The sequence below is a fragment of the Sceloporus occidentalis genome, unplaced genomic scaffold (genome assembly GCF_023333645.1).
Source record: "Sceloporus occidentalis isolate IW3139 unplaced genomic scaffold, rSceOcc1.0.p SCAF_324, whole genome shotgun sequence".
Lineage (NCBI taxonomy): Eukaryota > Metazoa > Chordata > Lepidosauria > Squamata > Phrynosomatidae > Sceloporus > Sceloporus occidentalis.
This window is the reverse complement of record NW_028317304.1, coordinates 185,001-205,192: the sequence shown is the minus strand read 5'-3', so window position 1 is coordinate 205,192 and position 20,192 is coordinate 185,001. Positions and strand designations below refer to the sequence as shown.

General features: G+C 46.2%; 2 protein-coding genes across 2 annotated transcripts; both read left to right on the top strand.

Annotated features, from left to right (window-relative positions):
• The first annotated feature begins 330 nt into the window (after positions 1–330).
• Positions 331–8,635, top strand: LOC149274557 (dnaJ homolog subfamily C member 3-like). The gene is made up of 14 exons (XM_089505342.1): positions 331–413; positions 541–547; positions 3,289–3,421; positions 4,019–4,129; positions 4,249–4,373; positions 5,389–5,463; positions 5,547–5,690; positions 5,787–5,968; positions 6,057–6,176; positions 6,987–7,092; positions 7,216–7,336; positions 7,578–7,710; positions 8,007–8,155; positions 8,496–8,635. Exons 1-14 carry the CDS (start codon positions 331–333, stop codon positions 8,633–8,635), a joined length of 1,629 nt encoding a protein of 542 aa, XP_089361468.1.
• Positions 8,636–11,081: 2,446 nt separating this feature from the next.
• LOC149274556 (transmembrane 4 L6 family member 5-like) lies at positions 11,082–16,999 on the top strand. Its single transcript, XM_089505341.1, has 5 exons — positions 11,082–11,252; positions 13,663–13,743; positions 13,970–14,115; positions 15,818–16,004; positions 16,988–16,999. Exons 1-5 carry the CDS (start codon positions 11,082–11,084, stop codon positions 16,997–16,999), a joined length of 597 nt encoding a protein of 198 aa, XP_089361467.1.
• The last annotated feature ends 3,193 nt before the right edge of the window (positions 17,000–20,192 follow it).

Below are 20,192 nucleotides of genomic sequence, written 5' to 3'. Positions count from 1 at the left end.
ATTTTATATTTAAGGATTTAAGCTTATTTTCTTGAACCTCCCTACCGACCCACGTCTTCTTCTGCATTCTCTTCATCTTCTGTCTTCAACCTGCTATGTTCTTCCACATTTCCACGCACATAACCCGGCGGGAACTTCTGCCAAAATGACGGCGCTTGCGGCGACCTCCTCCCTCCAATGCCGTCATTTTGCCCTCACTTGAACTCCGGGCAATATGGCATCGCCGGCGGTGACGTCCTCTCCCCGGATTGGAGGGTCTCCGCGTCACTGCGGGGAAAACTACTGGTGCGCCCCACTGCCAGCCCGCTTCCCATTTGACATTCACGGACAATGTTAACAGGACCGCCCACTGATGTCAGCGGGACCTCCTGCCCGCAAGGGGCTCCAGGTAGCCGGAGCCAGAATGTTTACGGGTATGGGTGCAGGGGACCACTTTATAGGAGTCAGCAGCAAGTAAATATTAGTTGTGCCCTGGAAAGAAGGATGATAATCATACCAGCTCTCAGGGTTTGCCCCTGAGTGTCTGTGTTTTTGCCCCAGTCTCCGGGTAAAGGGGCAGATTCTCAGGGTCACACAGTCTGGAGCTGACTGAGCCATTTGGGTAACACATTTGGCGAGTCACTACATAGACTCTTCACGAAGGGCTATTAAAGGGTTAAATGCTGATATGGCAACCCTACGGAACGGCCTTTCCCAAAGAGGGACAGTTGGAAGGTATGTATTCCGTCTCAAAAGACTGAGATGGCTTGCTGGCATTTGCACAGTGAGGCCGCCGTGCCCAGATGTCTCGGACAGAACATAGATGACTTTTACATATGGTGACCGGCACACGTGAAGTGCTGCCCTCTGCAGGATGTGGGGGGTATACCTGAATAACTGATTCCCTTCAATGAGTTTATAAACCCCCCATCCTGCAGGGGGCAGCACTGCATAGTCAGCATAGGAATGGAGTTTGGGGAGGGTAGTGGAAACTGGACCCCTCCTTGGCTGAAACCTGCAGAGGGGGCTGCATCTTCTTGGTCCTCTTCAAGGGTGTTATGAAGGGGGGGCACAGAAGTCTTCAAGGAGAGATGAGGGACGAAAGGCCCCACGTACCCCCCCCCCAACAAAAAAGAGTGGAATCTTCCGGGGTCTGGCTCCACCGAGGCATTTACTTCAAAACGTATCCGTTACCGTACATTAAAATACAAATGTTTAGGAGAATAATGGTTTATTTACCCCGTTTAATTTATAAAGCCGTTTCCTGTTGTTTCTATACACATTATGGGGGATTTTAGGGCTGTAGAACCCTGCGATCCCCTAATACCCAAAAAACATTCTGAGTGCCTAGAAAAGAGGGGCATCATGGGAAGAGAAAGGGGCATCCGGGGGAGAGGCAGAGAGGGCGGGAGAGACTGACATCAGGGGAGGAGAGAGAGAGAGGCACCAGGGGCAGGAGAGGGGGCATTAGGGGAAGGAGAGGGGGGCACCAGGGGCAGGAGAGGGGGCATTAGGGGAAGGAGAGAGGGGCACTGGTCAAGCTAAACAGGGACAGTCAGTTGTGTAATGATGGTTGGTTACGCTCTGCGAAGTTACAGACTATCAATAACTACTCGCATCTCTGAGCATGCAACAGCCAATCAGGGCTTAGAAGGCAGTCGATGACTGATAACAAAGTTGCAAATCAGGCGTCAAAACATTTGACAGCCAATTGCATCGAGCCGTAGGCGTGACCCTGCGATGACTGACTGTCGAGCAGCTCACGCGTCAGCCAATGATGAACCGGCTGTCATTCTGCTCGCGTAACCTAGGAGGCATCGAGGACAATCATCCACTGGTAAGTAAGGGGCGGGGTTATCAAATGATCGCTCTAAACGCTAGAGGTAAAACACGGTTCTTTGTCGCCGGAGCCTTTTATAACAATGTTTTCACACTAATGCACTCATTGTTCTTGTAAATGATGCGGTGTGTGTGAAATGCGGTGATGGGGAGGAGACGTATGTAGAAATAACTAGCATTTATAGCTCTAGTGATGCGAACTCTAAAGCTCGTCCGGCGTAGTGTTTTATTAGTTTCCATGGTTCCGCCCTCTTAGGCCGTTCTTCCAATCGGGTTTCCACACGATATCCCGTTAGCGTTGCTCATTGGTTACCCTTAGGGCAGGCTCGCTTGGTGGTTGGCAGCCAGGTAGTGATGGAAGCGGAAGTGTAAAGTGAGCGGACGAGCTGCAGGTATGTGGCTGAGCTGGGAATAAGTGGTGACTGGAAGTATGTGAGGCATGTCAGGGGGGGATATTGGGGGTAATGTGTGTGGGAAGGGTTGTCAGGGGAGGATGTTGGGGGTAATGTGTGTGGGGAGGGGTGTCAGGGGGTAGTGTTCGGGGTAATGTGTGTGGGGAGGGGTGTCAGGGGGGATATTGGGGGTGATGTGTGTTGGGGGGGTGAGACTAGGGGCAGTGTGTGGGGGTGACACTAGGGGCGGGGGGTGACACTAGGGCAGTGTGTGGGGGTGACACTAGGGGCGGGGGGTGACACTAGGGCAGTGTGTGGGGGTGACACTAGGTGCGGGGGGTGACACTAGGGGCGGTGTGTAGGAGAGGTGCCACTAGTGGCCATTGGTTATGCTCCCCTGTCGTGCGGTTCCATCCGTTATGTTGGATCCGGCCGGAGAGGCTCGCTGGGGTTGGTCCTGCGCGATGCGCGCCGCCTGGTAAAGCCGCCAGCTCATCAAACGCATAAAACATTGCAAAGCATCGTATATTAATAATAATAATAACTGCGCATGTTTGCGATTCATTATGTTTGCACTTGGGGTGGGACGTCACGCTGGTCGGAAATAAGCAAATAGAGCCACAAATGTCACCGAAACCCTGAGATTTCAGACACAAGTTTCATGATATTTAAAAAAAAAAAAATGATACAGTATTACGAGCAATATAACTATATATATATTTTATATATAAATATATGTGTGTGAAATGTTTCTTTTCATAATAATTTAAATATTTATTACCAACATTATTATTATGTAAATCCTATTTTTTCATAATATTTTTAATAATTATTAATATACTTTATTGTTATTAATATATATTTATATATGTAAATGTTTATCTTTTGTCATTTTTTATAAATATAATCAACAATTTATTAATATATCTGTTTTTTTTAATATAGGTTTTGCATATTTATTATTTTATACTCAACAATAGAATGAATATTATTATTAATAACATTTATATATGTTAATGTTCGTGTTTTAAATTTCTGAAAAGTTTTCTCAATAATTTGTGTCTCGTTTTGCTGACAGCCCCGGCAGAGAGAGAGCTTCCGGAATTCCTCGAAGCAACCGCGTCCGGGAATGGAGAGAGAGAAGCGGAGTGTGACGGGGATCCTGTCATCTCTCTCTCTCCTCTGTGTGCTTCTGGATCTCCAGCTGGATGGTAAGGGGTTAACGTTATCAGGACAGGCGGAGACAGCTCCCGGTCTGTATGTAATGTAGGGGATGTGACTGCGTTATCAGGACTGGTCAGACAGCGGCGGGTGCGTATGTAATGTAGGGAATGTGGCTGCGTTATCAGGGCTGGTCAGGCAGCGGCGGGTGTGTATGTAACGTAGGGGATGTGACTGCGTTATCAGGACTGGTCAGACAGCGGCGGGTCTGTATGTAACGTAGGGGGTGTGACTGCGTTATCAGGACTGGTCAGACAGCGGCGGGTGTGTATGTAACGTAGGGGATGTGACTGCGTTATCAGGACTGGTCAGACAGTGGCGGGTGTGTATGTAACGTAGGGGGTGTGACTGCGTTATCAGGACTGGTCAGACAGCGGCGGGTGTGTATGTAACGTAGGGGATGTGACTGCGTTATCAGGACTGGTCAGACAGCGGCGGGTGTGTATGTAACGTAGGGGATGTGGCTGCGTTATCAGGACTGGTCAGACAGCGGCGGGTGTGTATGTAACGTAGGGGATGTGGCTGCGGTATCAGGACTGGTCAGGCAGCGGCGGGTGTGCATGTAACGGTGTGTGTTTGGTGTGTAGGAGGTTTCGCAGCGAGTCACGCAGAGGTCGAAGGTCACCTGGAGATGGGTCGGAAGCTGTTGGCGGCCGGGCAGCTGGCAGAAGCTCTCTCTCACTATCACTCCGCGGTGGGTGAGTATACTGCGGGGAGGAATAACTCCAGCACCTGGCCCCGCCGGGGATCTCTTATAACGGCTGGAGAAGGAGAGAGAAGCTCACGTTATTATTCATCTTAACCCTTTATTTCCCAGATGGGGATCCAAACAACTACCTGACGTATTATAAGCGGGCGGCCGTGTATCTGGCCCTGGGCAAGTTCCGATCGGCCCTTCCCGACCTCAGCAAGGCCATCGATCTCAAGGCAGACTTCATGGCGGTGAGTTCCTTGCGTCATCTCAGACCGGCCCCTTCGCCCGGGAACAGATACCCCAAAATACCTGTTACAGGGTCACCGTACCCAAGGCCGGGTCCCCCTGTTTGAGGGCTGAGGAATCACCAGTCAGTCCCTCATACGGATCGCACTCAGCTATCCACGGATCATCCAGACCACCATTCGTAGCAAACCAAGAAGAACTCTCTTTATTACAAACACACAGAACTTATATACAATCTCAATGCAATGTGCACCGAACCCAACCCCCAATCCCATCACTCCCATCCCATCACAAATCCCATCAGCCACATCCCCTCACAAATCCCATCAGCCACATCCCATCACAAATCCCATCAGCCACATCCCATCACTCACATCCCATCACAAATCCCATCAGTATACAGGGGATGTATCAGGTGAGGGGATTACAGAATACAATGGGTTCCCCCACCTGTGTTATCCCCCCTGTAGTGCGGGTGCCGTCTGGGCAGACAGGGCTGTGTTGGCTGATTAAGAGCCCCAGACAGATTATAGGATCGTCTCTTTGAAGGCTGGGGCTGAAGCCACATCAGTCTCTGGGCCGGTTACACAATAAACACAATATAATATATTACCGGGTCACGGTATACAGAACCGGACACAAAAGTGCTCCGTGACCCGGCTAAACTTCATATGACACATGAGCCAGCTAGCCTGGCCCTCTCACAATACCCTCTTATGTGTCCCAGGACCCACCCCCCCTCCTCCTCCACGCCATCTTTAATAAAGGGTGTTGGCATATGACATCATATCCTGGCGCTCCGTGTCATAAAAGGCGCTCTTCCGGCAATGTCTTCCATGAAGAAGGAAAACAATTATTTTTATTAGTATTTTGTTATCCTATAAAGACACTTCCCGCTTCTGCCGGGAGGCTCTTCCACTTATCTACTACCCTCTCAGTATAGTAAAAACTGTGATGACTGAGATGGAAAACTGAGGGTTCTTTTTTTTCCTTTTTTTTTTTTTATGTTGTCCTCAGGCCAGACTCCAGAGGGGGAACGTCCTCCTAAAACAGGGGAGTACCGCGGAGGCCAAGGAAGACTTCGAAGCCGTGGTGAGTCTCCTCCTTAAAACCCGAGCCTTGACGCGCGCGTCCATCCCGCGCCCCGTATTAATCCTGCCTTCTCGTTACGACAGCTGGCTGGTAGCCCGACTAACGAGGAAGCCCGCGCCCAGCTGGAGAGGCTCGCGGAAGTGGATCGTGGCCTCGAGGCGGCTCGGGAGGCCCACGGTAGACAGGATTACGGAGGAGCCATAGCCCTGCTGGAGAAAGTGATTGAGGTGACAGCCCCGGGGTGGGGGGAGGGCAGACTCCCAGGTCCCCCTGACCGCCCCGCCCCGTGATATACGCTGACTCCGCCTTCTCTCTATACGTAGCTGTCCCCGTGGGACCCCGATGTCCGAGAGCTGCGATCCGAGTGCTACCTCCACGTCGGGGACCTGAGCCGAGCCGCGCAAGACCTGAAACCCACGACCAAGCTGCGCAACGACAACAGGGCGGCCTACCTCAAACTGAGCAAGCTCCACTACAGCATGGGGGAGCACGAGGAGAGCTTGAGGTGAGGGAGAGCGGGAGGGAGCCGCGGCATGGCGGAGAGCAGGGAGAGAGAGTCCGGGGACCACAGCCCGTCTCGTCTTTTCTTTTAGCAACGTGCGGGAGTGTCTGAAGCTCGACCAGGACGACAAAGAGTGCTTTTCGCATTATAAACAAGTAAAAAAGCTTTCCCGGCAGCTGGAATCGGCAGAAGAGTTCGTTCGGGGGCAGAGGTCAGCGCTCTCTGTGTTCTCCAATTTTGTTTCCCGGCCCTTTCAGTTCGGAAGAAATTCGGAGGACTTTTTCAATTCAGAAATGAAATTTCTTGTCGCTTACCCTTTGCTCGCTCTCTCCCACCCTCTCTCCGAATGTCCCCCGTCTTCTTTTTTCGCAGCTCTGCATCTTCTCTTACCTCGTCATCGTCTTCTGTCCTCTTTTTCTTCGTGTTGCTTCTCTCTCTCTCCAGTGTCGGCTCAGTTAACCGGGACTCCCGGAGCAATTTCACAAAAGGGGCGGGGCCTCTGCACACACCCCCTCTCCCCTATTGGAGAAACGGGGGGAGAGGCTGTCCCCGTGGCTCCACCCTTTTTTGCGAAAATAATCTGAGAGGCCAGAATAGTGCAGACGGAGTTTCTGCGCCTCTTATTCCCCCCCGTGAATCTGTCTGCGTTATTCTGGCCTCTCCGAGTACTTCCACGATCGGGCGGAGCCACAGGGGCAGCCTCTCCCTCTGTTTCTCCAATAGGCAAGAGGGTGTGTGCTAAGGCTCCGCCCCTTTCGTGAAATTGCTCCGGGAGTCCTGGTTAACACAGCTGACACTGGGGAGAAGCGGCGCGAAGAAAGAAGACCAATGATACCGCGCAATGCGTTTCCGCCCAGCAACAGCTTCTTTAAGGTGATCTACGGGGGATTCCGTTAATGAAGTGAATGAAACGAGGGTGGGCTGGGGTGGGAAAGGGTTAATTGTAAGCGTTACTGTGTGTGTCTGCATGCTTTGTATATGCGGAAATGCTAATCAGCAGATATTTCTGTCCGGGGCGCAGATATGAAGCCGCCATTGAGAAGTTCGAAGCCGCCATAAAAACGGAGCCTCAGGTGGAGGCTTATAGGAGGAGAGCGAAGCAGAGGATCTGTCACTGCCTGTCCAAGGTACGCACGTGTACAGAGCGTGTATACTGTCAGGTTCCGTTATCCTACCCGGCACACGTACGTCAGGAAGACGGACACGCGTGTTAACGGACACGTCTTGGTTTATTTCTCTGTTGACCCCAGAGCCAGCAAGCGGAGCAGGCCATCGCGGTGTGCACGGAAGCCCACCAGAGAGACCCGCGGAACCCACTCATCCTCCGAGACCGCGCCGAAGCCCACATACTCAACGAGGAGTACGAGAAGGGTAGGGTGAAGCCGATGGGTGGTTATAGATGAGACTGAGGAGTCCTGCAGTAGTGTGTGTCAACGTGACTGTGTATGGTGCACGTAGTATGTAGAGAGGAGGGTATGTTCTTGACTGAGTGTGTAAAGGATTTTTTGGAACAGCCTCCCGGCAGAGGCGGTAGAGGGTAATGCAGTGAGGGGATTTAAACATGCATGGGATAGAGATATGGCTCATGGATCTCTCTCATTTTCTGCTTCAGCCGTGGAGGATTTCCAGCAGGCCAAAGAGCTGGACGGGGAGAACGAAGAGATTAAAGAAGGGCTAGAGAGAGCCCAGAAGCTGCTCAAACAGTCCAGGAAAAGAGACTACTACAAAATACTTGGTGTGAAAAGGTGAGCCCCCCCCGGACACCCCGTGAAGGGTTAAAGTGCATTAGGGTTTGATACTCGGGGTTCTTCCTCCCGATAGGAACGGCGCATAGAGCTTAAGAACGATGTTTGCCAATTTCAAGCAAATGTATAGATCGACGGAAAGAAAGGCTTCATGAAATGCTTCAGTCGTGACATCGCTATTCAATCCGTTATGCAAATGAGCCTTCATTTGCATATTAGGCTGTGCGGTAGGATAAATGCCGGCCTGTGCCGCAGCCTCATCCGTCTACTGAACTGATTTTATTCCATCCTCGTAGGAACGCCAACAAACAGGAAGTGATCAAAGCGTACAGGAAGCTGGCGCAGCAGTGGCACCCGGACAACTTCCAATCAGAGGACGAGAAGAGGGAGGCCGAAAAGAGGTTCATAGACATAGCGGCCGCTAAAGAGGTTTTAACGGACCCGGGTACTGTATTATTAAAACAATTTATTATAATTATTATTATTTATTCATTAATAATAATATTATTACCTTTCATTTATTTAGTAATTGCTTCTGCCAGTTTTATTTTAACCCTTCGTATTACCCTCCCTATATAACCCCTACTGTTATTCTATTTAGCCCCTTCTATGATCACGTTACCATCCCTATAGCCACTCCTGTTACTGCATTTAACTATCCCTATAACTCCTCCCATTCCCCCTGTAACCCCTCCCATTACAGCAGGCAGCCCCTCCTTCTCTTGACCTCCTCTTAATACCCCCCCCCCTTTTTTTTTTTTTTTTTTTTTAAACCCTTTCCACAGAAATGCGACAGAAGGTGGACGCCGGGGAAGATCCGTTGGACCCGGAGAACCAGCAGGGGTCCGGACACCACCAGCAGTGGCCTTTCGAGTTTAACCCTTTCAGCTCAGGGAACTTTCACTTCAAATTCAACTTCAACTGAACCCTTCAGGCTGCGAATTTCCATTTGGGATATTTATTGTTTACAGCGAGCGCCGACTCTTCCCCCAAAGTCTCGGATTCCGGATTTTTGTTTTATTTGTTTGTTTTTTTTTGGAAAGACTTTTAGACATCGGAGAAAAATGGGGGGGGGGCGGGGGGAAGGTTTAGCGTCTTTGAGCAGCTTGATGCGCCCGGCGCGATCTCTCCGGGATCAGGAGGGGCGAGAGATCAGAATTTTATTGACTTTCTTAACAATTGGAAATGAAAATATAAAATAATTTATATAAAAAACAAAACTGTGGGATGGAGGAAAGAAGTGAGATATTAATAAAAGTGAAAACACCACGTCGGCGGATCTGTATATGAGATATATATTTATGGGGAATGTAAAGATGTCGGCAGGGTTTGCGAGAGTCAATGTGTTCCCGTAAAGGAAATAATGGGCAAATCGGGTGGCCTAGGTGGGATTCTGATCCACCCCCCGACACAGGTCCACGTGGGGCTTTCCTTACATTCAAATTGGGTGCTGGTGGCCACCAAAAGATCAGCATTACCTCCAAATATTTCACGCTTTGTTACGTCGTGCTCTGTTCGTTTATTTTGTATGGCATTGCCTGTAAATTGTGACGTTCGTAAAAAAAAAAAAAAAAAAAAATGATGGGAGGCATGAGTCGCGCAGGTTTTGCGTGTTAAGGGATCTGCATGGGCCTTTGAGTCGCGCAGGTTTTGCGTGTTAAGGGATCTGCATGGGCCTTTGATGCTGATCCTGGTCATTCAGCACCATGGTGAGCATCGATGGACTTTCAGTCCTTTCCGCACTGTTTTAGCCTCTACCACGTCGGCTGGTAGGCTGTTCTACTTATCCACCACCCTCTCAGTAAAGTAAAACTTCCCTACCTTCCCTCGGAGCCTCTAGTGTTAGATTACGGCGATTTTCCTGGTGTTCTGACGATCAGCTCTTCTTCCCCTCCTATCTCTGTTAGGCCTCAGACTGATAATTTAGTTCTGGGCTGCGGGGGGAGGGGGTCCTCAGGCCACATAAAGCCATTATGTCCGGGACATATAGTGTCACGTTAAGCCACGTATAGTGCTGCCCCCCGCAGTACGTCAGAGGGATAACCTCATAGAAGCAGATTGATTACTTCATGAGGTTTATGTGCCTCCGAAGTTACAGAAAGCAATTTATAGGCGTTGGTCAGCTGTATGTGTGAATTAGATGAGGACTGCGGGGGGGGGAGAAATATGCTGATATGGCAACCGTAACCACAAGCCATAAACAAACCTTCACCAAGATAAGACGCAAAAGTTTCTTCTTAACAACCCCGCCAATAAGCTGACGTTCTAACGCTTTACGTGACCAAGGAGGGACGTGTTTAACCCCTTAAGGACAATGGGCGGTCCCTAAACCCATTGAAAACAATGTATTTTGAGCCCGTATATGTACGGGCTTTGTCATTAAGGGGTTAATAGGGGATCAATGAGCCTTTAAATACTTCATACTGGTCTCAAATGGGTCCCAGTATGAAGGACTGAATCGTAACTCCCGCACCTCATGACCTTTTAAAGCTGAAGTTCCACCTACGAAACACAGCATTCCAAATAACCTTCTTCTTCTCCTTTTTTGTTCTCTCTTCTTTCTTCTCTTAGCTTTCTTCTTCCGCGTCTCCGTGGACGTAACTTCCCACTAAACCTCCACCCAAAATGGCAGCGCTTCCGGGGCCATCCTCACCAGATGCTCCACCATTTTGGCAAAAGTTCATGCCCGGTAATCGCAGAGAAAAATAAGCCTCCGGTGGCGTCCTCCCTGATTCTCCACCATTTTGGCGGAAGTTCACGTGGGAGGCTATGTCCTCGGACATGTGGACGAAGAAAGAACAAGAAGATGCGAGTCACAGAGTCATCTTCTCCTTCATCTTCTATCTTTCATCTTCTCCTTCATCTTCTCTCTTTGTCCGTTTCTCCGCACCATAACCTGGCAGGATCTTCACTTCTGGTTACGTCCTCTCCCCGATCCTCCAAGCGGGGGAGAGAACATCACCGAAAGCTCTGTCATTTCGCCCTGAGTTCAGCTTAGATTCCGCTGAGATTTCGTGGTGCGGATGAATCCCCCAAATTTACCAGAATTCTGTAAAATGGCCAATGGACCAAAGTCTGCTCTGCATCTCAAGATGTGGACACCTTCACTCCGTATGCCTATCCCATGCGCTGGCTGCGCTGCCATTCATATATATAATAATTATTAAGCCCTGACTGTATCATCCCCTCCCCCCCTCTCTAATAGTAATAACGTCCCGGTGCCGTCCCCGGCCTGCTGTCATTGTGTCCCATGAACCTTGATCTTTCCCTTATCATTAAATAAACACTCGGCTGGGTCTGAACGCCTCGGATCAGACACACCAGATTCAGACGGCGCAGGACACGCACCGATCCCCGCATCCCCCCCAAGCATGTGCACCGGCAAATGCTCCCGCTTCGTGGGGCTCTCCCTGCTCCCCATGGCCCTGATGTGCATCATCGCAAACGTTTTACTGATGTTCCCCAATGGCAAGACGAGCTACACCAGCCACATCACCATGCAAGTGTGGCTGATGGGCGGCGTGGTGGGAGGAGGCCTCTTCGTAAGTACCATCTTCGCTTGATATTCGCCATCGCTCCTTGCGCCCCCTCATATCGCCCTCTATTCTTCTCCTTCTAAATGTCTTCTAAATAATAGGGTCACAAAGTCACATAAAAAGTCTTGGTAAAGCCACGCCGCTCCACACCTCTAACCGTAACCCCCCCCCCAAAAAAGAGCCCTTCTTTGGGCATCTGAAATATTGAGTGACGGGGTCCGGGGGTAGGCTGTTGGCACCTTGGCTGCTGAGTTTTTGGGAAGGTATCAAAAAGCTTTTATTTTGTGTCTTAGTTGCAGTTCCACACAAAGCCACCGGGGGCTCCAGTGTAAAAAGGTCGACACCCTTTTGTCCTGCTGTAAAGACTCAAACCTTAATCGGTCTCGTCTTAGATTCAGGAGCCATATGTCTATCCCATGCATGTTTAATCCCCTCACTGTGTTAGTCTCTACCGCTTCTGCCAGGAGACTGTTCCACTTATCTACCCCCCTCTCAGTAATGATAAACGTCCTTCCATTCTAGATTCTGGCCTCTTGTTGTAACGTTTCCACTCCTTTAAAATAAACTCCCCCCCTGTACTTTGTTGTTTGTTGCTCTATGAGTAAGCACTTGGTTAGGTTTTGCCCTCGGTCAGCCATCTCCTCGTCACGCATGCATGGTGGCCGTGCGGGACCCAGCGGGACGGTTATGTGTATTTTGTCCCAATTGGTGCTTTTCTCACTACTATATGCAGCTGAAACCCCTGCTTGAATACAGGTGACTCCGTTCAGAATATCTTTACTTCCTGACAGGTCATAAGGGCTGCCATTATCAGTGGGTAGTGATGTCACAACAAACCCCCCCCACCCAATTACTCCCAGCAAATGGATTTCCAACCAGTTACGGTGGGACGATGAAAGACTGAAATGTTCCTCGGTCCAACCCATAAGGCACATTCCAAGTATGTCTCCCATAAAACATGAAAGAATGGCCCAGAATGCTCCAATCGGGGGCAGCCTATGGATCTATTGCCCCCTCTGCCCCGCTTACCAGCCCTCCCCTGGTGCCTACTAACCCTAGTGACCTCACCAGCGACGCATTAACTTCCATCTCGTGTTGGCCTACTGCATAGTCCTTACCTTTGCTCGTAGTCATGTCTACCGTCTTCATGGGTATGAATGTTATCAGATGATTGGCTTATTGATTAAATCCCGCGTGACGACTTCCTGTTTCACATTCTACATGCCGAATGTCCAGGGATGCCATCAGAAGTTTTGAGGACCTACACCAACTAGGGTGTCATTGATAGGCACCATCTACCCTGACCCTTTCTTGAATCAGAAAAGGAGAAGTCCACAGCAACATCTAAAAAGTTCATACCCCCCCTCGCCCCAACTTGTTAAACGGCTCACACCCCTTGACCTCAGGTGTTAAAAAGCCCACCTGCCCCAACCATACCCTCCTCCATGCCAGAGTGGCCACATGTCCCCGTTTATTATGTTATTATTTGTCAACGCTGAACGCAATGCGGGAATTATTTCATAAATTAGGTATATAAAGCGCCGTTTTCTGGCCGACCCATGTTTTCGCCTGTTTTTTTTTTTTTTTTATCTCCTTGCGTTTCCACAGATGTTGTGATGTCACAGGCAGTCATGTGACCCAAACATTTCATCTTCAGAAACAAGCTCGGTGTTCATGTCTTCTCTGTTTGACGTACACATCCGTAGTAGATATTTTATATTATTTTTTTTATTTTTTAACTTACTTGTATTTTTTTCTTATGCCTTCTTAAATGCCAAAAAATTCCAAAGGTGGCAATCGAGATTAGGAAGAAATATTTCTGTATCTTTGGGACCTATTGCTAGCTGTTAATTTTTTTCATTTTATTTAAAATACATTTTTTTAAGTTTTTTTATTATTATTATTATTATTATTATTTATATTTTGTTGATTTAAAAAAAACTGTGTAATAACTAATTTATAAAGCCATTTCCTGCTGTTTCTATACACATTATCGGGGCTTTTAGGGCCGTAGAACCCTGCGATACCCTCACACCCACCAAACATTCCGACCTCCTAGAAAAGAGGGGCATCATGGGAAAGGAAAAAGTTCAATCTAAACACAGTTACATTGGATATATGAGGTATCCATTGATTGTTACTGTAAACATTTTGTCTGATGTCATATAATGTATATATTACATCACGTTACTTTTTATTGATATAGCGCCAGCAGATTCCGTAGCGCTGCTAGGATAAGGGGCGTTGAAAATACTTAACAAAGATAATGTAAAATTGACAGCAACGCACGTTAAGACGTATTGGTACAGAAGGAGACCCTGTTCTCGTGAGCTTACGATCTATAGGACTTTTTCTATTTATATATAGGATCTTCTTTTTTGGGGTTCTTCAATCCTTTTTTTGTCTCCGTCTTCAGGTCCTGTGTCCAGCGTTCGCTGCCGTTCGCGCAGGCGGGAAAGGCTGCTGCGGGGAAGGGTGCTGTGGAAACCGCTGCAGGGTACGTTCGGACACAACACAGCCATGGTCGGTCCTCTAAAGACCTGCTATCTTCTGAATTTCCCATGGACTTCTGGACTCCCCACCTACGCCCTGCTCATTTTATTTATATATATATATATATATATTATTGAGGGTGGGGGGGGCACTCGGAATTATTTTTGCCCCCCCAAGGACTGGGCTTGGAGGTAAATCTACCCGTCTAAATCCAGTATATTCTGTCACAGATGCTGCGTTCCATCTTCTCCTCCATCTTTGGTGCCCTCGGAGGCTTCTACTGCGTGGTGGTGGCCGGCACGGCGCTGAACGATGGACCTCTCTGCAACAACGACGCGGTTAACACGGACTGGGCTTACCATCTAAAAGGCTTAAAGTAAGCGCTAAAGCATAAATGCCATTATCTCCCAAAATCCTACGTTTTACGCTAAATAAACCCATGTTTACGGATCGAACGAGCGTTATCTATGCGTTAGGAGCCACCCTACTTAGCGTCCTGCTTTCAAAAATTCATGATTATCCCTCCCCAATAAGTTATCTCTCCCTCGTTGGGTTGATGATTGTCGTTGATGGGTTCAAGCCGCCTTTGTAAAGGGTTGAGCAGGAGAAGGTTGAGAACCTCGGGACAGGAGATTGATGGCCCCAGCCATAAGTAACGTGACCCTTCCTTTTAAATGAAATGTCCCCAAAAATAATTACATTGACTGATTTAATGAAAATAAAAAAGTCCGAAAGTAAAAATAGGGATGGTGGCCCTTGAGCACCTTTCCATTCCAGGGGTCTACTTCTGGGCAGGGAACCCTCGCTTTTCTCTTAAAAATAAGATCCAATTGGGATTCTTATCTCTAAATTCATCTTTTCTGAGTTTGAGGGTGCATAATCCTATCTGGGCAACCCAGAGAACCCACCAAACTATTGCCCCCCATCTACGTATTCTACGACGGCCCACCTTCAAGGGCCAGGATAAGCTAAATACGGGGGCCCCAGCTTTGCCTTATACACATAATATGGCTAATAAGGACTCTTTCCCCTCCCCCGACATACAAACCTCCCTCTTCATCGCCTATTCTATCCCGGTTATTGTTCGAAGGGTGCGACCAGCGTCCGAGCCAACGTAATGTCACAAGGTTCAAAGATTGAGAGGCTTCATTCTTTTATATTTTATTGTACCTATTACTGGGGATTATTAGTGATTATTGGAACTGCTTCGCCATACGTTTTACTTCCTCGTATTGAACTGTTGGAAACCAATTTAAAGGGTTAAACGGTAACGTAGTTTAGCAATGAAGAGAACTGGGTGTTGTTTCCGGGAGTTCCCATAAGCCACCTCCATCCAACGTCATGGAGGCCACCATTGTAGACAGTCCTGGGACATTTACTCAAACACTACACTGAGCTGGTTCTTTATGGCAATGCAAATGAAGTCCTGGATATGATAATGAGGTCCGTTTCCTATACACTTTAAATAATCAGATGGTCCCTTCTTGAGTTATTAAGACAAAGTCATTCTGTTGCTTACAAGAAGGCAGTATGACAAGAGCTAAGTATGCCATACGCTGAGCTGGTTCTTTATGGCAACGCTAATGAAGTCCTGCATATGATAATGAGGTGATCAGGACATATGATTCCTGAGTGATTAAGACTAAGTCATTCTATTGATTACCAGAAGGCAGTATGGGAAGAGCTTAGTGTGTCGTTAACTGAGCTAGTCATTAAGCAATGCTAATGAAGCTAACGAGGTTCTTTTCCTAAAGACTTATTTGTCAGATGGTCTCTCTCCGTCATTAAGACCAAGGAATTCTACTTTTTTTATCACAAGGCAGTAGTGTGTTTGTCTCATAGATGAAGCTAAGATAACATCGTTAGATATGTACACAAGGCATTATTCAGCTGGTTTGTGCTGTCGAAAGAGGAAATGACAGTATATTATTAAAACTAGTATTAGAGAGAAAAAAAAGCTAAGAAGCATTAAAAAACACATTTTACAAAAAAAAATAATATATATATTGCTAGAAAGGAATATATTGCTTTCTGTTGGGTAAAGGAGCTCACGCTACGGCATCTTTCTTCTCCAACAGTACAAATTACCTTACAAACTCATCGAGTTGGGGGGATTGCGTGGAGCCCCCAAACATTGTGCTTTGGAACATCGTCCTCTTCTCCATCCTCCTTGGACTGGGGGCTCTGGAATTTCTCTTGTGTGCCGTCCAAATAGTCAACGGACTGATTGGCGTTATGTGTGGAGACTGCCGAAAGGACGGAAAGGTGGGTGCTCAGACCACGTAGACTCCTGAATGATCTAACGGTGCTGTCCCACTTAGATAAAAAAAAAAAAAAAATGAGTGCACCAATCAGCGCCTGCTTCTGTGTCATGTGACAATTAAAATGTATACATGTTAAATTTTTTTTTTTCTGGAAAGAGTTTGGGCAGTCAAGAGTATTAGGAATGACGTATCTAATGTTAAATTCAGCAAAGTAGGTGGAACAGCACCTTTAATCATTTTAAAGTTTCTATCGTTGTTTCTTGGAGCAGAAGTTGGTAAATTTGCAGATTTTGTGATGGTTTAGTCATTAATTTTGTCTGTTACTTCCGTTCTTATACTCTATAATAATAATAATAATTATTATTATTATCATATTATTAATTATTATTATTATTATTATTATTATTATTATTATCATGTAACACTACAAAAGGTGATATTATGCATTCATGTTTTAAGGATGAGTGACTATACTAAATAATCAGTATTAAATAATAATAATAATAATAATAATAATTGTTGTTGTTGTTGGAAGACATGGAACCCACCAATACCCCCTCCCCCTCCTCCATCTCCATTTAGTGGAATAGGGTGGTTAAAAAAAATATTTTAACGCATTGGAAGTATGGCATCCACCCATGTTCCTCCGTCCTCATCCCATACGGTGTGCAATGATTGGTTAAAATCAAATAAAAACAGCATCCACCTACTCTAAGTACCCCACTAAGGTGTGGGGGGGGTCCATCCAATGCACCCGTTGGATACCAAGAGGGTAGAAAGTTAAAATCACTCCCAATCTGCATGGCACCCACTGCAGATCTCGCAGGTTTAGTAAATAGACCCAGTAGGGTTATTGAGTGATACGAATGCACACCTTATTAAAATAAATTCAATTGAAGTCCAACAGTGATGAGACAGAATACACCAATCTTTGTCATTCCAATCATCCGGTGATATGTCCCTCTTTGTCTTCTTCCTCTACAGAATGATGATTAAGAGCTTAACACTCCAATGGACACCGTATGCCGATAATTCGCACAAGACGTCCTCTGCACTGACGTGACACTGCTACGGACATTTTAATATCTTACAAATCTTCCGTTCGATGCGATTGGAAGGAGGAGACACGGCCGTCGTCAATTAGGGAGATCTCTGTTCTTTTTGAGAAGAATGCCAACAATAGGTTAGAGGATGGGCTCCATTTTGGAAAAGAAATAACTCATCATGTTACCCAGCTCTGAGCTACTTTATTTTGTCGATGATGACATTTCGGGTGGTCCACTTGAAGACCTTCAAATAATTTGGTGTTATATAGCACCAAGAGCCATTTCGATAGGGTCTAAGATGTCTTGTGTGGTTTGCTCGCCGAAGGTATTCAATGCCCTTCGATTCTACTTATATCAGAACCCTAGATAGGTTGTGACTTATAGAGAAGGATAACTCTACCCTTTCAGATTATCCCTGGTTTTACATCAAGAAACCAAGAACATACTTGGGTGGACATTTTAATTCTCCAAACATTCTGAGAAGAACGTTCCTTCATAATTGTTCAGGATGGCTTAATAAACAACCTACTCTACCACCCTTGCAATTGAAGCCATCTTGATAGGACACATTATCCAATGAAAGGGTCAGGAGAAGATCTATTTAGGTGTAACACAATCATTATCTTGGATCATGATTAATGCATTTTTAAACATTGGTTTGAGCAGTCATTGAGTTCCTTAGTCCTTCTGTTATGAGATTCCTGAATATTTTGGCTCAGAGGCCTAAAATACCCACAGCCACCCAGCACTAATTGTTATTAGGGGTTTGGTGTCTCCTTGGACCCACCACTTCATGATCGCACAAGTCAATGGTTTATTTGACTTTAAGGGCATTGAAACCTCTCCCGAATATGCCGCTTTCCTACTTTTGCCACAGAAACCTTGTTTCCGTCAATCACATTTCTTTGTAGGACTGTTTTCATGATTTTCTTTTAAAACCAATTGCTCAAAGGTCTTGACAATGTCGCCATCGACGAAGAATCTAGCACTCCTAGAAACCAAGCCAACTTTGGTCAACGTACTTTCAACTTACCTAGCTCCCTCCTTTGTTGGATTTATTCTCTCCGTAGTTATGTTTCATCGCTCTTCTCTGTATTTTTTATCCATTCAGCTTTTTATTCAGAACTCCATTCCCCCCCCCCATGCTCTTCTTACTCCAGTTTTCCGTCTAATACGGTTCCCGACGTTTGCATCGAGTAATAAAATACACGACCGCTCGTAATCCTACATATCTTTGTAGTGACAACATTGGAATCGCTTGAAGTATAAAAAAATTGGCATATTTAATACTTTCATTAAAAAATATTAATATATAAAAGAAACGTGTCACTGTTCTTGATGGTTTTTGTTACTGAACAATTGAATGGGTTAAGTGGAACATTAGGTTCACCGGAGCAATACAATGATCGGTACCAACAAATGAGGTCATCCTGACATTGTGTTCTGTTTACATTACTGCGGACAATGGACAATGCATCGTTTCCACAATGGCCAGTTGAACATGATTGAAGAAGGTGGACCTTCATCTTATTGTTACCCGATATAAGCACCTGTTCATCTTAGTCAAGCTCTTACTCTTGGGAGTTCCTCAAGTTGAGCTTTTCCAAAATGTGGGTTTTTGCGTTTATCTCGATTCTTCTTCCCGCCTGTCTTGGTGCTGGTGAGGAAGAACTCCTACCGCAGACCATCTTCGTCCAAGACGGAACCAATCTTGGAAGATTCTATATATTTCAGTGGTGTCCACAAAGCCAGGGAAGATTCAGTACACAGGTGAAGTACAATATTAACATATTTTAGGGTTGTAAATTTATGTGTAGGCTGAAGTTCAAGCCATAATAAGGGTGTTTTTGGGGAGAATGAAAAAATATTGTATTATGTAAATATTATACAACATAGAAAAGAATACTTGTGCAGGTTGGAATCTCAACCATATGTCCTACTCTTCTATCATGAAATTCCATGTTATATGTAAAAAAAAATGTATATGAAATATTCGGAACCTATGACCACGTACAATAAGAACTCTATATTTAGGTGACAAATAAACTTCTTGTTGATGACATCATAACTTTTAATTTGTACACACACAGGAAGAGAATGTCCAGATTTCAGGTTATGATTTACCGTTGAATGCCAGGAGAATCTACTGTGGCAACAAAGGAGAAGCTTCAACGGATCCCTTGAAAAGGTGAGAGGAACAGACCTAAACAAAATGTTTGGTTTTCCGCTTATACGATCAATGGTACTATCTCTAATGTTTGAGGTGAACTCAATGAAGCCACTACGTGGTCATTTCCTAAGATGGCCAACTCATGATCCACACTATTTTTATAGAAAACAAATCAAATTCTGATATACTCATAGAACTTTAAAATCCAACCTGATAACTTCCACCTTATCAATTTTATTGTCTTCTACAGATTATGGCAGACTATAACGTGGTGCTCATCAGGAGTCTTGGTGGCTAAATTATTGACAGTCGAGAAGGACTACGGCTCAAGTCATGACGTTTCAGGCCACAATGTCATGTTCTTGTGTTCCAGTAGAGAGCTCTTGAAGCACGAAGGGCATTCCTGGAATACTTATAACGAATGGAGTAATGCATGCACACGTGGGATATGTGCTTTCCAAGCCATGGTTCAAGAAGGCCAAGAGACCTTTCAAGATCATACAGCCCTTAATGACGTTCGCTTCTTATGTTGCACACAAAAGTAGCTCAAGCAATGGGTCTTGCATGGTTCCTTCTCAAAATCTTAAATTACTTCTACAAATAAAATATGAAATTCCACCTTTCACAACTTTAACTTGTATTCCTTTTATATCATAATGATTTTAACTAGGTCACTACGCTAAAAAAAGTTAGATTTTCTGAGTACATGGTTGGCCAATAGAAACCAGGAGGTAACCCATGTTTTTCACCCACCTGTCCTGATGTATTGAAGAGGTGCTTGGCCCATTGCCGGCCCTGTTCCTTTGTTCTTTACAGTTATCGGGAGATAACTTATTTAGAGCAGGGGTCTAATGTTTATGATTAAACGCTGGGCTGCGATGGACGAGGAGGGATCGCTGCTGATCGGTCAGCGACTAAAACGCAAACATCTCTCTGTGTATGGAACCGGCAGCTTAGTGAAGCTGCTGGCTTC

Coding starts and splice junctions, on each gene's coding strand:
- LOC149274557 (XM_089505342.1), top strand. CDS start 331: ATGTTAACAGGACCGCCCACTGATGTCAGCGGGACCTCCTGCCCGCAA. Junction 4,130..4,248: donor TCACTATCACTCCGCGGTGG/GTGAGTATACTG, acceptor TTTATTTCCCAG/ATGGGGATCCAAACAACTAC. Junction 7,711..8,006: donor AAAATACTTGGTGTGAAAAG/GTGAGCCCCCCC, acceptor CCATCCTCGTAG/GAACGCCAACAAACAGGAAG.
- LOC149274556 (XM_089505341.1), top strand. CDS start 11,082: ATGTGCACCGGCAAATGCTCCCGCTTCGTGGGGCTCTCCCTGCTCCCC. Junction 13,744..13,969: donor GCTGTGGAAACCGCTGCAGG/GTACGTTCGGAC, acceptor ATTCTGTCACAG/ATGCTGCGTTCCATCTTCTC. Junction 14,116..15,817: donor TACCATCTAAAAGGCTTAAA/GTAAGCGCTAAA, acceptor CTTCTCCAACAG/TACAAATTACCTTACAAACT.